The sequence below is a fragment of the Malaya genurostris genome, chromosome 1 (assembly GCF_030247185.1).
Source record: "Malaya genurostris strain Urasoe2022 chromosome 1, Malgen_1.1, whole genome shotgun sequence".
Lineage (NCBI taxonomy): Eukaryota > Metazoa > Arthropoda > Insecta > Diptera > Culicidae > Malaya > Malaya genurostris.
The window spans coordinates 29,585,105-29,604,237 of NC_080570.1; the positions used below are offsets into that span (position 1 = coordinate 29,585,105).

At 38.5% G+C, this 19,133-nt stretch overlaps 1 protein-coding gene across 1 annotated transcript; it reads right to left on the reverse strand.

Annotated features, from left to right (window-relative positions):
- Nucleotides 1-859: 859 nt before the first annotated feature.
- On the reverse strand, nt 860-18,720 carry LOC131435770 (uncharacterized). The gene is made up of 8 exons (XM_058603965.1): nt 18,335-18,720; nt 3,189-3,257; nt 2,314-2,957; nt 2,003-2,247; nt 1,612-1,780; nt 1,271-1,436; nt 1,045-1,178; nt 860-981 (listed from the first exon to the last, which is right to left on the reverse strand). Exons 1-7 carry the CDS (start codon nt 18,542-18,544, stop codon nt 1,059-1,061), a joined length of 1,623 nt encoding a protein of 540 aa, XP_058459948.1. The 5' UTR covers nt 18,545-18,720; the 3' UTR covers nt 860-981; nt 1,045-1,058.
- Nucleotides 18,721-19,133: the final 413 nt, after the last annotated feature.

Sequence of the window (19,133 nt, forward strand, 5' to 3'; positions counted from 1 at the left end):
TCCTTCCATTTTTGCTATCTTTCTCAGTGACAGTCCGCGTTCTGTGCACCATTTGTACACAATTTTTCGACGTTGTTCTGCTGAAAGTCCACGCATTTCGAAACAAACTAATGAAAACGAATAAACAACTGCACAAGTGGTTAGAGAAAAGTGTAAACAACAGGACGCAGCCATAAAAATTGACAGATTCTGAACCAATGCGAAATGGCGGCGGTTTTTGGTTGCGTCCATACTTTCTGGGACAGTCTTTAGAGAAGCAGGGTGATGAGTGCTTAAAATTTCCAGACGTCGTTTAGAAGAGCGACGATGAATAAAATGGATCAATTGTTCTCAAATTGAGCTCAAAACTGTTCCAATTTGTAGCATCTAGTAGTTGTCAGCCATTCGAATCGACTTTGACTCTAGCGGCCTTCGAAATCCGGCTCTGCAAGTATCGGAAATAGTTATCAAAAACTGCTAGAAGGATCTCAATCACTTTTTCCCGAGAAATTTTAGGCTCAAGCCGCCTAGACTGCTATTGAATTTTATCCAGATCCGACTTCGAGTTCGAGAAACTATAGCGTGTTTCGATTTTTAGGTTATGCTATTTCACCCACGAGCAAAGTTTTCTGTTTCTAATAAATGAAGTTTTTTTTAAGAATTCCACAGTTATATGAGTAAAGCTCCATTACACCACCAAAAAATAATAGAATTTGAAATTTTCCGGCAATGATTCGTTTTTTGGCGGTGTCAATGAAAAAAATAACTTCGAATATATTCAAAGTCTCTCCATTTACTTAGTATAATAACATAAAACTAGTTTTTGAGCATACAGAAAAGGGGAAGCTTCGGCATGCCCGTGAACGCGATTGGGCGATAATTTTATTTAAAACATGAATATTTTATTCCAAATGTAATAGATCATCATAACACTTTGAGACTAATTCAAACCCTTTCTCTGTCGTATGGCAGTTCGTCACTTTGTCTTCTTTATATGCAATGCTAAAATGTTAATGATAATGTCAATTAAATCACTCTTATCTTTTTTATTGAGCTTAAACGAACCTTTCGTAGCACAACTAGGCAATGTCAGACAATCGTTTAATGCTGGCCTTTAGCAGTATCTCCGTTTCCGGTTCGAATGTTGATTTAATACACTCGCTAGTGTAGTGAACACCGCTTCTGGATTTGCTGACATCCTGCGGAAGACCATAATCGCCACATTATCAAAGGTGTACATACAAAAAAAATGCCATCCCTTAACACTGGGGTCTAACGCTTTCATACTCACATTCCATGATTTGTCTTTCATCGAGTGAACCTCCGAGCGGGAAATCAGTTCCTTTCCCAGTATCTGATGCAGTCCGGCTTTCCGTATCACCACCTCCAGTGCATAGTTCCGGCACTCGGTTTCTGCTCCCTGCAGGAGGGCCGATATGAAGATATCACCGACGGAACTACGTGTGGGATGAGAGAGATAGATAGATATAGATATACTTCACATAGGCAAACGAAGTAGTTACAAGCACATAAATCAAACACGCCAAATCACATTTAGCAATGGTCGCCGCCGGGAAGCACCCCGTTCCGACAGGGTTGGCGGCAAGGCGGCTACTAATTTATGAGGCTTACCTCGGACTCGAGATTAATTTCAGCCAAAATTTATGACTATCAAGTATCAGCACCAGGCAGGCATTGTCAACAGGTGTCCTGGGCGGAAGTGAAATCTCAGCCGATGCGGTGCCAAACGAAATGATCGGCGTCCGGTGATGCTCGGTTACGTGCTGCTCCAGCGCGGAAACTGTAAATCAACGACAATGAATCCATTCTAATCGTTGGAAAATGGATGATTGAGGAAGAATGGACCGGACCGGACCGGACCGCACATGGAAGACGAACCAATGGAATGGTCTAGCAATTAGGACTGTGGTTTACCAATTGCTGTTAGGTTCCCAACCAACCAACAATTGGAAACTTGCACAAGTCCCTGTTTAGTAATAGAATTTATTGGCACCATCCTTACCATTTATCTTATCATTACAATATTCACCGCAAGGACAGCAATAAACCGTCCCTTGCGGTTGGGAATGATCAGGTACTTCAATTTGAATCCCATTTTCCGGTATACTTCTTAAGCTTTCCGCCGAAACGTTACACGATAGAGACGAGGTTTGCCTTCGTATGGTCAAACTATTACACGAAGCCGCCAGTTCCGGAGCTAGTCGATTGGACGATGTGCAGCGTGGAACGGATACCGTGTTATCGCGCCTGGAATTTGAGGAACATCATTATTTTCAACTTTTTTGTTTCAGTTTTAAACAACAAATTTATCACCTGAATATTTCGCTAGACGATAATGATAACGATTTCCCCTTCAGTCCGTGCAGTTCGTCGCCCTGTTCACCGAGTTGGTTTTTACTCAAATTGTCAACGGAGGATGATTTTCCCATTATCCTCGCCAGGAACTTGTGTGTATGCGAGTGGATCTGCTTGCCAGCCGGTAGATGGCCTTCACTGTTAAAGGGACTGCGTGGTTTCTTTCTCGTGCACTTGGCCCCAAACAATCGCTCGCGTAGCCTACCATCGTTCCCTTCGGTCAAATTGAACGATTGGGCAATCGACTGATACACCTGCTCGGCCAGCAGTGACCGACCGAAGGTATACTTCTCCCTACAGATGGCACATCGCTCCGAACGTACCCGACAGCGAGAGCACACCAGGTGACCGTTCTGACACTGGAAAACCGGCGGCGGGATAGTGTCGAAACAAACGGGACACTCCAGAGCGGCCACGATAGTTTGCATACTGGCCGATAATCGCTCCAGATTGATTGGCATTGGGCCACAACAAAGCGACTCCGGATTACAGGTTGGCTCCATACCGGTGCTCCATAGCAGCAGTGTCACTATATCTGATTTGGAGCGTACCATACCGGCAACCTCGGCAATCCGCATGCCGAGAATGTCCTCGTTGTTGACCTGCAAAGTAGAAATGGTTCACTCATAACGAAAATTAGTTCATTGTTTATTTATAAGAAAAAGAAATTATTCCCGATCACCATTGTCAACCACACCGGAAGTGCATGGCGCTGACATTACTCGTTGGATAAATGCTAATTTAACGGAACTAAACGATGTGTTTGTATACACTTTGCATAAAAGTAGGCGTTTCCCTCGTCAACCAGCTGCGAAAGTAAAAACTCAACTCACCTCTAGTACACAGTCGCCGGCCTTCAAACCGGTCACCTCAGCTGGCGAAACTTCATCTACTCCACTGACCTATTGAGGAGGAAACAGAAACGAAAAACGTGTTAACAAAACCGACCATTCCGTTGCGGTAAAACTGTCATTTCCGAATGAAAATATTCGGTTGCTTTGATTTTACTGTCAATTAAATAGCAGTTTTTAGTTCTGTTGTGCTGTGTGCTGTTGCTAGCCTAATACGAGCCTGCCAGCATCGTTGACTCAGCTGTTAACAGTGAGTGAGTTCAAATCCAGTTTCAACTTGATGGAAAATAATCATTCCAGCAGAAGCAATATTATTCAAAGGGTGACGGCTTTTATTTGAGTATTTGATTATCATCGGGAATTGTTAGTCATGAGTGGTCTTTGCTCGGGGAAATATTATTGTCACCTCTTTAGTAATACGTCATTCCCATTTGTTTGTCACCACAATATCCCACAATTGTTTTCTCTCTTACCGTTCGTCAATATTTTTGTTAAAACTTCCATCATTTTGTTCTGAATAATCTGTTTATTTAATATTGCCATGCAAGTTGACTTCATGTTTTGTTGTCCAAAGTAGATATTCCACAATGGGTCGTATGAATAAAACGTAGCATGCTTGAATTTCGGTAGTAAATGCTACATGTGGATCACATTCCTGTCAAAATCAGAGACTTTACTACACAACAACGATCGAACATGTAGTATTTACTACAATTTTTCGGTAGGTAGCTCCAGAGGTTGCTACTCGTGTGTTTGCTGATAAAGTGAAGTAGAAAAATTAAAACCAAACCAAACGTGTTTTACTCTGTTAACTATGTTTTTGAGAAGATACTACAAACAAGAGACTTTACTACATTTTATTCATACGGCCCAATGTTTGGTTAATATTTACTGGAAGTCTTACACTATGAAACATTTCATTAAAATTGTCAAGAAATTGTGCTGAACGATCAACATTTTGTCATACCTCAGCAAATCGTTTGGTGAAGATTTTTTTTTGAATCAAACTGTAAAAAGAGTCACGATTTGTTTTGTGTTTTTTTTCAGACGGTCAGTATGCAGTCAGGAGTTAGGAGTCAATATCTATTTTGAAGACGAATTCTACAGAATTTGACGCTTGCTGAGAATTAGTCATAGCAGAAAAAAGAAAAAGAAATGGTCTGGTGTTGAAATTTATACTCTATTAGGTTTTGCACGATGACGACACAAATGAACTGCCGATGAATCAAGTTCATCTTTGACAGTTGCCGTGTACTTGTTTTGTTTTGCGACTGCAAGTTAAAAATTGAAAAAGTGACGAAAAAGTGCCTGTTGAAAACGTATTCCACAGTGAAAATAACTAAAAATATTGCCCTGTATGTGTTTCCAGCATCAAGGAGCGATTTATGTATGAATCTGTTGAGTGTGAGGCGACTTGCAATTTTTACATTCGAACGATGAACTTCTGATGAACTTTTAAACTGTAAACAAGTACACGTCGACTGTCAAAAAAAGTTCGTTCTGCTCATTTTTGTGAGGTTATGTCATGTTCGTGCATAACTTAATTAGTTTTTTTATTATGACGTCACGAATGAACAAAAATTCATCCTTGACAGTTCAGCGGTACTTTCTACAAACAAGCTTCAACAAACCATACCAAGGGACGAAACGAACCGAATCGAATCGTTAACAAAAATTTTATTTAAACTCTAATTAAGCGATACCCAATCAGATGCACATTAGATTTTTTATCGTGACGACACAAATGAACAAGTATTCATCCTTGACAGTTCAGCGGTACTGTTTACAAACAAGCTTAAACAAAAATCGAACAGCACATCTAAAACAATCATCTTTACATTTTGCAACTAGTTACTTTTATTTAATAAATATCAAAAACGAACCGTATTCAATCGTGAACAAATGTTTTAAAACTTTATTTAGGCGATACGGACCGTAAATGGTCTGATCCAATTTGTCAATAAACAAACAAAAGAAATTTCTGTTTATAAACAGTACTGCTGAACTGTCAAAATGTGTTCATCCGATTGAGGTTAGCAGTGACGGTAAAAAATCTAATAGCAAAATCATAACACAAGTTAATCAACAGTTGATATGTATAACAATTTGAGATATTTAACGAATGAAAACGGTTGAAAGTTAAAAATTATGATAACAATATAATAATAAAATCAGTTATGATGTTTTATTTTCATTTGCAAGACTCGCGATGAAGCTCATTAATTGAAAAAATAAGTTCTTCCGTAGCTTTATATCGAAATATAATGATCAGAATTTCAAAAAAAAACTTAAAGAAGAAATCAGATCACTAAATAAATTATTCATTTAATAAAACAATCATTCTACAATTTTGGAGCGTTCCGCGTCATTTGTGTCGGTACGACCACGTTTAAACTCGGCGAACCACCGACAAATCGTTGCTTTTGATGGACAAGAGTCCGGATAACATCTTTCAATCTAATGTTTCGCTTGCACGGTGTTTTTACCCGTTAAAAAACAATGTTTTATCAAAACACGAAACTCGGTTTTTTCCGTTTTTTAAACAAACTACAAAACGACTTTACTCCAACCTCGATAACTCAGCTGTTTCTGGTAGGATCGACTTAAAATTTTGACCCGTTTCAAGCAAAGGTTAGTCCTCTAGAAAGACGTGGTTACTGGTTTACTACGAGCGCCATCTCTGCTTTAGTCTCGGGACTTATTAATCCATGTGTTATTAGGTTCTACACGAACATAACATAACCTCACAAACATGAATAAAATGAACATTTTTGACAGTCGCCTTGTATTTGTTTACAGTTTAAAAGTGCATCAGAGGTCCATCGTTTGAATTTAAAAATTGCAAGTCGTCTCAGTCGTCATTGCATAGGACGCTGGTCTTACTGGTCCAGTTGTCGTATGTTCGAGCCCCGACCTGGAAGGATTCTTAGTGTCAGCAGGTTCTATAGTACTAGCCATGCAATGATTCTGTACACTAAGAATCGGCTGCGAAGTCTGTTGAAACAGAAAGGCCAAATTCCACAAAAGGAATGTAGTGCCAAGACTTTGCTTAAGTCGTCTCACACTAAACAGATTTATACAAATATCGCTCCTTGATGGTGGAAACGCAAACAGGACAATCTTTTTTTAATTCTTTTCACTATGGAAAACGTTTTTACCAGGCACTTTTTCGTCATTTTTTAATGTTTAGATTGCAGTCGCATTACAAAATAAACCTCCGGCAGCTGTCAAAGATGAACTTGATTCAGCGGCAGTTCATTTGTAGTCGTCATCGTGTAAAACCTAATTAGGTTTTGCACGAACATGACATAACCTCACAAAACTGAACAGAATGAACTTTTTTTGACAGTCGACGTGTACTTGTTTACAGTTTAAAAGTTCATCAGAAGTTCATCGTTCGAATCTAAAAATTGCAAGTCGCCTCACACTCAACAGATTCATACATTTATCGCTCCTTGATGCTGGAAACACATACAGGGCAATCTTTTTAGTTGTTTTCACTGTGTAATACGTTTTTAACAGGCACTTTTTATTCATTTTTTTCAATTTTTAACTTGCAGTCGCAAAACAAAACAAGTACACGGCAACTGTCAAAGATGAACTTGATTCATCGGCAGTTCATTTGTGTCGTCATCGTGCAAAACCTAATTAGGTTTTGCACGATGACGACACAAATGAACTGTCGATGAACCAAATTCTGTTTTGACAGTTGCCGTGTGTTTGTTTTGTTTTGTGGCTGCAAATTAAAAATTGAAAAATTACGAAAAAAAAGTGCCTGTTAAAAACGTGTTCCAAAGTGAAAAGAACTGAAAAGATTGCCCTGTATATCTTTTTTCAGCATCAAGGAGCGATATTTGTATAAATCTGTTTAGTGTGAGACGACTTGCAATTTTTAAATTCAAGAGATGGACCTCTGATGAACTTTTAAACTGTAAACAAATACACGTCGACTGTCAAAAAAAATTCATTTTGTGAGGTTATGTCATGTACGTGCAAAACCTTAGGTTTTTTACCGTGATGTAAAAAATGAACAAGCGTTCATCCTAGACAGTTCAGCGGTACTGTTTACAAACAAGACCGTGAACGTTCTCATCCGTTTGTCAACAGACAAACGAACAAAAAAGTCTGTTTACAAACAGTACCGCTGAATTGTCAAAATGTGTTCATCCGATTGAGGTTAGCAGTGACGGTAAAAAACCTAATTATGTTTTTTATCGTGATGTCAAAAATGAACAAGCGGTCATCCTTGACAGTTTAGTAGTACTTTCTTCATGGATTTTGCCTTTAGTATGTCTTATGCTGAACCAAGTTGCCTTGCGAGGATGTAAACAGTACGGCTGAATTTTCAAATCGATGTTAGCAAAGTAAAGTTCTGACATTACATTCCTTTCGCCGATTTTGGCATTTCTGTTTCAACAAACTTTGCAGCCGATTCTTAGGACTCGAACTGGACTTGGACTGAGGTAAGTAGTGAGGGTAAAAAAACCTGTTTTAATCCACCTAGTGGTGTAATAATAATGTGTCTCTTCGATTTTTTAAAGAAACCAATGGATTTTTTGTGCATTAACTAATATAACATACATAATGAAACAGTGCTTTGCTCGCGTAGGTCATCCTTAGGAAACCCCTATTACAAGTGTAAACAAACCACCGGTACATGTCAAACATAAGTTTTACTCATTACGAGTTCTTGTAAAACCTTATATCAACTGCCTAAGGAGTGTATCGAAAATAAGCTATCCACATACATCTGTGTTGTACGCATGTGTTTGTGATGGTTTTTCATGCTCAGATCACAGCATGCTGTGCGTTTGGTTGTCAGCTTTCGTTTGTTTACTTGTTTGTGCGGTTGAAATTCTGCGTTTTCAAAATGTCGCGTATTGAAATGGAAGTGGAAATTAAGGTTTTGTACACATGGCTAAATGAGAAGAGTTTTACTATGCGAAAATTGGCGAAGCGGTTTTGAATTCATCATGCCAGTGTTAAAACCATCATTAATAAGTTTGAGGAACACTATTCTTTGGATGAACTACCAGGAAGAGGCAAAAAATCCGGTTCTTCTAACCCGAAACTGGACCAGAAAGTGGTATCTCTAATCATGAAGAACAAATCAATGTCAATACGTGATTTGGCCAACAAAGTAGGAACGAGTCTCGGAATGATACAACGTATCAAGAGGTGAAATCACCTGAAGACCTACATGAAGCAGAAAATCTCGAAACAAAGTGTAGAACAGAAGAAGCGAGCAGCAACAAGGGCCCGGAAATTGTATTCGCGTCTTTTGCAGTGTCCTGATGCACGCGTTTTGATGGACGATGAGACTTATGTAATGGACTCAAAAACTCTTCCGGGTCCATAATACTTTACTGTCGTTGTTGTGGAGGATGAGGGCGATGCGGACAGGTCGATTCAAGTGGAGAAATTCGGTCGAATGGTGCAGATATGGCAAGCAATATGCTCCTGTGGTTAGAAGTCAACCATTTTTTACAGTACCGGAACTATAAATGCAGAAATCTATCGATCTGAGTATCTCCAGAAGAGATTGCTGCCTTTATATAAGAAGCATAGTACACCTCCATTGTTTTTGGCCGGATTTAGCGTCGGCTCACTATGCCAAACCCATTCTCAATTGGCTTGCGGAAAAGGGTATAAACTTCGTTGAGAAAAATATCAATCCACCACCCATCGAACGTTACGGGGCAATCGTGAAGAGGGTCTTCAAAAAGACTAGTAAGACAGCTGGGAACATGCAGAAGTTAAAAAAAATTTGGGCTTAAGTGTCCAAAACATGCGACATTCGATTAAAAGTTCGAAAATTCGTGAAAGAATAACTTAAATTTCATCCGGTTTTCATTATGCTTGAGTTTAACCTCGTGCAATAAAGGATCAATTTTTAGTTTGAATAAATATCGTTTTTGATCAAATTTTTTAGCTTATTTTCGATACTCTCCTTATTTCTTCCTAGGGGCGAAGACGATATTTCTTCCTTCATTACGACCTAAGTGCAAATTATAGATTCTATTTGTTCACCTTCTATTCCGATTATCACGACTGAGAATAATAACTAAAACTATCACCTTATAGTCTACAATGAGAAAATTTTCAAAAAAAAATATATCCGAAATATTCCATATTAATTGAAAGAGAAAGTAAACAAACAGGATCTGTCATTTATACTTAGGACGTAACGAAAATTCCGTACGGAATTAATGTAGTGGCTATCGGCTAATGAGACGATTATGGGTACCATCACCGTAAATTGAAAATCCGTCTTCACTACCACCACATCCGGTTTGACGGTTGTTTTGCTTCGCGGGAAACGAAATTCAAGCCTTCCACTGATCACAACAATCAAAAAAAAAAATAATCGTTTGTTATTTTCGATAACGCTTCAACGCTTAAATTTATTATCACTAATTTATGGCTGGTTGTGGCCTTCTTTCTCAAGTCGCTATTTATGCTAAAATAACGTCAAACGAAAACAATCGTTCGCTAAAGTGTCTGTCCTTGACCATGAATCTCCGATTATTGCTTTCTGTGTCCGCTCGCTGTTCACCCAAAATCTTCACCACTGGGGAATAGTGCGCATCATTCCACAGCGAGTAAATGCCATAAAGTTGACATCGTGTTTTCGCGCTGCTAACTGAAATGAATGAATTTTTGTTCAGCTTTGTTGAAGTAAGGAAAGTTGTGTGTTTCGAGAATATTTTTTTGCGACGTCCAAATGAGGCGATAACATAAAAAACACGAAACCGTTTTGAATGATCGAAAGGTGAAGTTGCGTGATTTTGCTGACATCGTAAAGTTATCAAAAGAACGTGTTGGCTTTATACTACATGAGCATTTGACTATGAGAAAGCTCTGTTCGAAGTGGGTGCCCCGTTTGCTCACTGTTGATCAAAAACGAGTACGTGTTGATGATTCTGAGCAGTGTTTGGCTATGTTTAAACGTAAAACGGATTTTTTGCGTCGATATGTGACAATGGATGAAACTTGGTTTCATCACTTCACTCCGGAAACAAAACGATCGTCACATGAGTGGACAGCAACTGGTGAACCTCGTCTAAATCGCCCGAAAACGCAACAACAATCGACTGGAAAGGTTATGGTCTCGGTATTTAGGGATGTGCGTGGTATAATCGACTATCTTGAGAAAGGAAATACCATTAGCAGTGAAAATTATATAGCGTTATTGGAGCGTATGACAAAGAAAAAAATTAGAGGGTTGTATTCTAGACACGACCGAGCACAATAACATTAAAAATGGATCGTTTCTAGGGTTTTGTTCGTATGGGAAGCAGATTTAAGTATGCAAACTGATCCGTTGACAAATTAAAACATTTTTAAGCTTACAATATTGAAGCTTTGGAATCATTTAAATGAGGAAAATCCATCAACAAATCATCGAGAAACAAATTAGATCCGAAAAATCTATAGCCGATAATTCTAAATTGGCCTGATAGTTACCAGAGAAATAAAATAAAATACTCAATTCAAAACAATTTTTCAATGGTATGCAATTAAAATATTCAAATGACGTTATCTCATAAGTTTAAGTTAAATGTTTCCGAATCGATTGATTGTTGAATTATATAAATACAACAATAAATGACTGAGTTATAAGCGTTTAAAATTATGACAGAAAAATATTACGCGATTAGTTTTGCATGTTTTAAATTGACACCCAGCCTCGGGAAGCGAAGTGTGACGAATTTTTAATGGCAAAATCGACCAAAAATTTACTAAATACATGGGACATTTCAAAAGAATCGGTAACCACGCTGATTCGGTTCTTCAATATCTAGATGATATATAAGATACTCAAGCGAACACGGTGTTGCGCAGACAACAGGAAATTTCACCAACACATAATGCAAAAGCGACAATCCAGCGAGCGAACGCATACACAATCCAGTGATCAGCTCACTGGACGAGCTACTTGTTTCATTCACAGTCAAACATCAACTAGGCAAAGAAATATTGTGCAGCCTATATTTATAGATTTCTCTTCATACTACGCATAACGTTGCGGTGTTTTTTATGCATGACGCAAAGCCTCCTATGCCGAACAAGAAGTTGACGTCATTTTGCACAACGGGGATTGGTGGATGAAAACATAGGTCGATTCTAACCATTTTTTCAATAGTATGCTATTGAAATACTGAAACGACGTCGTCATACATGTTTAAGTTAAAAGTTTCCGAATCGATTGGTTGTTAAATTATAACAATCCATCAACAAATGACCGAGTTATTAACGTTCAAAATTATGACACAAAAAGGTTACGCGACTATTTTTGAAACTTTTAATTGACACCCGGCCCCATATAGTGAAGAGTAAGGCATTTTTAATGCCAAAAATTTGTTCCATCAAGACAACGCACCGTGTCACAAGTCAATCAAAACAATGGGAAAACTACATGCATTGAACTTCGAATTTCTCTCACATCCACCGTATTCGTCAGATTTGGCTCCCAGCGACTACTGGATGTTTGCAGACCTAAAGAATGCTTGCCGGTTAGAAATTTCGCACGAATGAAGAGGTTATCGCTAAAACTAAGGTCAATTTTGAGACAAAAGATAATTCGTTCTACAAAAGTGGTATTGAAATAGTAGAACGGCACTGGAATGATTGCGGTGCTCTTGACGGAAATTACGTTGATGAATAAAGTTTATTTTGAAGCAAAAAATCGTGTTCTCTTTGTTAGGCCCGGGACTTTTCAGTACATGTGTTACACGGTTTTTAGTTGATGTTTCCGGTCCGTGATTCAAATATCGTTCGTCAAGCCATTGGAACAGATGAGATATTTATTTGCAAACTTTGACAGCTCAAAAAAAAATCTCTCTTCCAGTAGCCGTAAAGTACTCCTGTTCTGAAATTTCCCTGTAAATAAACCACATCAGCTGCTTGCGCAACCGACCGACTTGATTTGCTTATCGCACTATTTGGAGTTATCTCATAGCTATTTTTTTTTTATTCGATGAATGGTTGTAGCCGGCATTCCCAGCTTGGTTGTGACATCTTGGATGCAGAAGTGGGGGATCATGCCCATATTTTGCTACAATTTTGCGACATTCGGCGTTCGCTTTCCCCCCGTTTCAGTCTTCCTGGCGTAGGACAAACATTCTCCGAATACTTTTATAACACTGGTAACAGTAATTTTAACCACATTCATCAATTTCGACAACTTCGCGTGCGAGTAGCAGGGATGTGCGAGATGCATGAGCAAAATTTTGACTCATTTCCACTCTAACTTCGATGCCACAATCGAACTAGTGCGAACCAAATATCAAAATTAAACAGTAGTACGTAAATCAGCTTGTAATAGCAACGAATAATTTAATTAGGACACAAAAATTTAGGGTCTCTGGACACTTTTGAAGTTTAAACGCATATAATATGTGATATCGGGAGCTTACACGTTCTCCGTACTTTTGACTTTCGTACCCTTTCGATTCGACCGATTTGAACATTGTGATACAAGACCCAAATTGCAACACAATATTCCAGAATACTGCGTACTAGTGCTATATAAACATTCCAGAGAAAATACACATCATTAAAGTCCTGAATGTTGCATGTGATGAATACCAAAACGGTATTAGCTTTCGCAGAAGAAAAAAAAATTAGGATTCAGTTACACATGTATAAAACCCTCTCCATTAGAAGACCACCATAATCCACAAGGGTTTGCGATGATGCGGTATATTTTTAGAATTCTCTGCCAAGATCGTTCGTGAATAGCATGAAAATGGGTGGTCTAAGGTGGCTCCCTTGTTAGGACACGTGAAGAACAGAAAATCTTCTAAACTCCTTACTCCAATTTATAGGTCATGTTAGTTGGTAGCCATACAAACTCACTTCGGCGGTTCCCGATTTCAGGTTCCGGAAGTAGCGGTCGAAAACTTCAAAGTGAAACTCACATCGAGTTCTTAATATTTTGGAACAAATAAGCGTAATAGTTCGAGGATGCCAAATTGGGTGAAGAAGGTGAATAGTGAAGTAATTGGTACCCTAAATCGAAGACGGTAGCGTTGCACTTATGTTGCCGTGGTAGCGATATTTGGTATTCAATCGCTCTAATAATGCATGGTTTAATTGTTATTTTTCAAGGTAGTTTATGAAAAGTTTGCCATGACGATCCAAGAAACCTGTTCGATTGAGATCCAGGTTTCGTCAACAATTACCAAAACCTACATCAAAAGTCTAACCGAATCTGCATCAGCATAGCCAAACATGCACCAGAAATGCGCTCGCGTTCGTATTTTTTGTTCCTGAGTATTCATCCGCGGCATCCAGTGACTTAATCCCACATACGATGTAATTCATAAACACCTAATTTGTCAAATGACGGAAAATCTCATTTGTAATGACTTAATGTTAGATGAGCTTGAATTTTACTGGTTTCGACTGTAACTTGCGTTCTGCTAGCAAGAAGCTGCATGCTTCTGTGGCTCGGTCGATTAACAGACGTACTTCCGATCCAATGATTCTCGGTTCAAGTCGCGACAGTTGCTCTCAGTATTCTTTTTTTTATTTCAATGAATTTCATGTATGGAGTTTTCGAATTAATATTAAATGTTCTTCCACGAAAATTTGCGTGAGCTGCGACGCTCCATTTATGTGCATCTAATAAAATGTAAAATCACAGGGAGATGACTTTTCCCACTTAACACATGGATCAATAAGTCCCGAGACTAACAATGGAAACACTTTTTTGTAAATTTTGTTTTTATTCATCAACATAATCATCTTTTAGGGTGATACAATGGTTCCAACGTTTTTCCAATTTTTCAATACAATGTTTATAAAAAAAATTATCTTTCGTTTCAAAATAAGCTTCAGTTTCAGCGATGACCTCCTCATTTGAGCCAAATCTATTTCCCTGGAGCATTTTTTTTAAGATCAGCAAAGAGCCAGTAGTCACTGGGGGCTGTATCTGGGGAGTATGGGGGGTGGGAAAGCAGATCAAAGCCCAATTCGTTCAATGTCGCCATTGTTTTCATCGACTTGTGGCAGGGTGCATTTTGTTCCATCGAAAGCAATCGCGGCACCCACTTGGAAAACAACTTTTTCATGCTCAATTTTTCATGAATGATAGTAAATACACTTCCATATGATATCTGTGTCATCTCAGCAATCTCACGGAGCTTCACTTTACGATCTTTCAATATAATTTTTGTCACTTCACTCACATTTTCCGGTTTAACGTCTTCCACAGGTCTACCCGAGCGTTCCACGTCATTTGTGTCGGTACGACCACGTTTAAACTCGGCGAACCACCGACAAATCGTTGCTTTTGATGGACAAGAGTCCGGATAACATTTTTCAATCCATTGTTTCGCTTGCACGGTGTTTTTACCCATTAAAAAACAATGTTTTATCAAAACATGAAACTCGGTTTTTTCCATTTTTTAAACAAACTACAAAACGACTTTACTCCAACCTCGATAACTCAGCTGTTTCATGTCGGATCGACTTAAAATTTTGACCCGTTTCAAGCAAAGGTTAGTACTCTAGAAAGACGTGGTTACTGGTTTACTACGAGCGCCATCTCTGCTTTAGTCTCGGGACTTATTGATCCATGTGTTAACAGTTCGGCTGAAAAGTTCGTATCGTTTAATAGAAACACACATTTTTTTGCCAAAATTCGTTTTTATTATTCAACATAATTGCCATCAGAGGCGATACAGCGATTATAGCGATCTTCCAACTTTTCGATACCATTTTTGTAGTACGATTTGTCCTTTGCCTCAAAATAGGCCTCAGTTTCAGCGATTACCTCTTCATTGCTTCTAAATTTTTTACCAGCGAGCATTCTCTTGAGGTCTGAGAACAGGAAAAAGTCACTGGGGGGCAAATCTGGAGAATACGGTGGATGAGGGAGCAATTCGAAGCCCAATTCGTTCAATTTCAGCATAGTTTTCATCGACTTGTGACACGGTGCATTGTCTTGATGAAACAAAACTTTTTTTTTCTTCAAATGAGGCCGTTTTTTTTTTAAATTCCGTCCTCCAAACGCTCTAATAACGCTATATAATAGTCACTGTTGATGATTTTTCCCTTTTCAAGGTAGTCGATGAAAATCCAAATATTCGTGAATAATATGTCCAACACGTACCTTTGATATTTTTAGGGTGTCAGCTATGTCGATCAACTTCACTTTACGGTCATTGAAAATCATTTTGTGGATTTTTTTAACGTTTTCATCGGTAACAGCCTCTTTTGGACGTCCACTGCGTTCATCGTCTTCGGTGCTCATATGACCAGTACGAAATTTTGCAAACCACTTACGAATTGTTGCTTCGCCCGGTGCAGAGTCTGGATAACACTCATCAAGCCTTTTTTTGGTATCGGCGGCACATTTTTTCATCAAAAAGTAGTGTTTCATCAACACACGAAATTCCATTTCTTCCATTTTTTTCACAATAACAAAAGTAGCTACACTCAAAATGCAATATCTCACAAACTAATAATCAGACAGCTATCAAATTTATACAAGTATCTTTTGAAGGTTGGTACTAACTGAAAATGGTATGGATTTAATTCTAGTGGCGCCCTCTCATAGAAACGATACGAACTTTTCAGCCGATCTGTTATACCAATGAAAAGAGTTTTGAGCGTTTCATGATAAATCGACGTTTGGAAGCAAAGTAAAACAAGATTTTAATATACATTTGAAGAACTGTGTGCAGCATCTAAAAACAGTGCACAGAATCCTTTTCATGACATTTTGTGCAGTGAGCTGAAACCTGTCATTTGCTGTTTTCAGTGAAAATACCATAGTATGCAGTGTCGATATTCAACCGAAGCTTCGAAAATCTAAAATCACGGAAAAAGGTTTCAAAATGACTTTTACCTGTTGGTGCTCGAATTGGTAGTAATTTTGGACTCCAAAGAGGCTCTGGGATGTAATTATTACTTCGATTTGTCATGTTTTAGTCACTTTTTATAGCCAAGAGTCACAGATTTTCAATACATCGATGAAAGAATGAGAAATGCAATTCTACTGATGCTCGCTGAAGACGCTAGTTTGGTTTCGTCTTGTCATAGAGGAAAGAGTGACATTGACAATTATACTCTCTCATTTTTTCAATGTGAAACGAAAATGCTTCATCTCTTCGTTGTTTGTACTGGTGTCGGTCATTTACGAATGAGACAGTAAAGTATTGAAAATGAGCCAGTTGGATTGGATTCTTCCATTGAGAATGCGTGACAATTTTAAGCACTGGCAATCACTGAGAAAATATACTTCCGAATCGATCGTCATATACCATTAGAATCAATTCTCCGAGATTAGCTAATGTTAATTTGTATGTGTGTATACAAAATACGAAGTCGCTTTTCTCGGAGTTGGTTGAACGAATTTTCACAAACTCAGATTCAAATGAAAGATATTTTAACCCTAGATCCTAACAGATCGGCTGAAAAGTTCGTATCGTTTCTATGAGAGGGCTCCACTAGAATTAAATCCATACCATTTTCAGTTAGTACCAACCTTCAAAAGATACGTGTATAAATTTGACAGCTGTCTGATTATTAGTTTTTAAGATATTGCATTTTGAGTGAAGCTACTTTTGTTATTGTGAAAAAAATGGAAAAAAGGAATTTCGTGTGTTGATGAAACACTACTTTTTGATGAAAAAAAGTGCCGCCGATACCAAAAAATGGCTTGATGATTGTTATCCAGACTCTGCACCGGGCGAAGCAACAATTCGTAAGTGGTTTGCAAAATTTCGTACTGGTCATATGAGCACCGAAGACGATGAACGCAGTGGACGTCCAAAAGAGGCGGTTACCGATGAAAACGTGAAAAAAATCCACAAAATGATTTTCAATGACCGTAAAGTGAAGTTGATCGACATAGCTGACACCCTAAAAATATCAAAGGTACGTGTTGGACATATTATTCACGAATATTTGGATTTTCATCGACTACCTTGAAAAGGGAAAAATCATCAACAGTGACTATTATATAGCGTTATTAGAGCGTTTGGAGGACGGAATTTAAAAAAAAACGGCCTCATTTGAAGAAAAAAAAAGTTTTGTTTCATCAAGACAATGCACCGTGTCACAAGTCGATGAAAACTATGCTGAAATTGAACGAATTGGGATTCGAATTGCTCCCTCATCCACCGTATTCTCCAGATTTGGCCCCCAGTGACTTTTTCCTGTTCTCAGACCTCAAGAGAATGCTCGCTGGTAAAAAATTTAGAAGCAATGAAGAGGTAATCACTGAAACTGAGGCCTATTTTGAGGCAAAGGACAAATCGTACTACAAAAATGGTATCGAAAAGTTGGAAGATCGCTATAATCGCTGTATCGTCTCTAATGGCAATTATGTTGAATAATAAAAACGAATTTTGGCAAAAAAATGTGTGTTTCTATTAAACGATACGAACTTTTCAACCGAACTGTTAGAGTCTGTTGAAACAGACAGAGAGGTCGATTTCTACAAAAGGAATGTAATGCATTGGCTTTGCGTTTTGGTCCCTAGAAGTACCGTAAATAAAGGCCAAAAACCCTTACCAAAATGACTTCAAAACCAGTGAAACTCACTGCGATATCTCATGGATCTCTTAACCGATTTTCACACGTTTAATGGTTTCATACAATTTTCTTTTCGATCCGACTTGCAGCACCAAAATTACCGGGTAATGAGTGATTAAAATTTCAAACTGTCATTTGAAACGACGATCATCAAAATAATTTCATGAAACCAAAATACAACCAAAGGTATCATCTCACTGCTAGGCGTGTTAAGCTCGTTTTTAACCTTGTACCTAAATGTTAATCCATTCATTCAAAATTTTAAATTTTCAACTTGGAAAGAATAATGTATCCAAAATGGGCAAATCAGAGCATTACTCGGTAAAAGAAACTTGTGATAGAGTTTTTATTAAAAATCTTGGGCCAACTAAATGCAGTCGTATCGGGAAAAAACATATCTACGAAAACCGAAAATATATCCACTTCAACCCTGTATCCTTAATCCATAGTGATAATTTTCCTTGGCAAGAACTATGCTCAGCATCCAGCAACAACTACATCGGTTTACCTTTTTACGAACACAATACCCAGCTATGACCTCATGAACCTTGAACAGCACGCTCTCGCTCTGAACTCACCCAAGGATACGGATCCCATTTGCTTCGGGTCAGGTGAAAACCGCACGATCCATCCGGTTGCTTCGGGATGTGCAAGATCCTCACCGATGGGTTGTAATGATCATCGGAGCTCGTATTCGTATTCGTCTCGATTCCGCTCCCGTTGCTTGCCGGATCCGTCGCACTTAGCTTCGTCATTGAACTTGACTTCACCACCGAAGTTTCCACCATGTTTCAGTAGCTGTTGTGTTCTCGATCCCTTCCACGGTAGGTAGCAAACGAAAAACTTACAGTTGATAATTTTTTTTATTACTGTTATAGTAAAACAATCGGTGACGACAAACAAACAAAAAAAAAAACAAATAAACAACCGCCAAGAGTGCTTCGTTTTCCAAACCGTTCGATCGCGCACCACAGAAATGACTAAAACCGTCAGGTTCGCTGTTTATTCCCTTCCTTCCGTGCCAAGTCTCCGACACGATTTCCGACGATCGTGTTTATGCTCTGTAGTTGTAGGTTGACGGTAAACGTTGAGCTGCGGCGGGTAGTTCGGCGGAAGACGAAACGAAAACGAGATCCACTTTACTTTCAATATCAACCAGTTGAGCGGTCTCTGACACACGACTTTGAACAGTGGGATATTAGCTTTGTAATTATGGGTCACAGGAACTCGATTCGAGGATTCAGAAGAATCAAGATTCAAGTTGCTGCCGTAAGAAATAAAGCTTGGTCTGGAAATTTTCGAATCCTTGAAATAATGATCCTACATCATCTCAAAAGCAAAGTCGCATAATTGTCCGCAGTGCGGTGATCCTTTCAC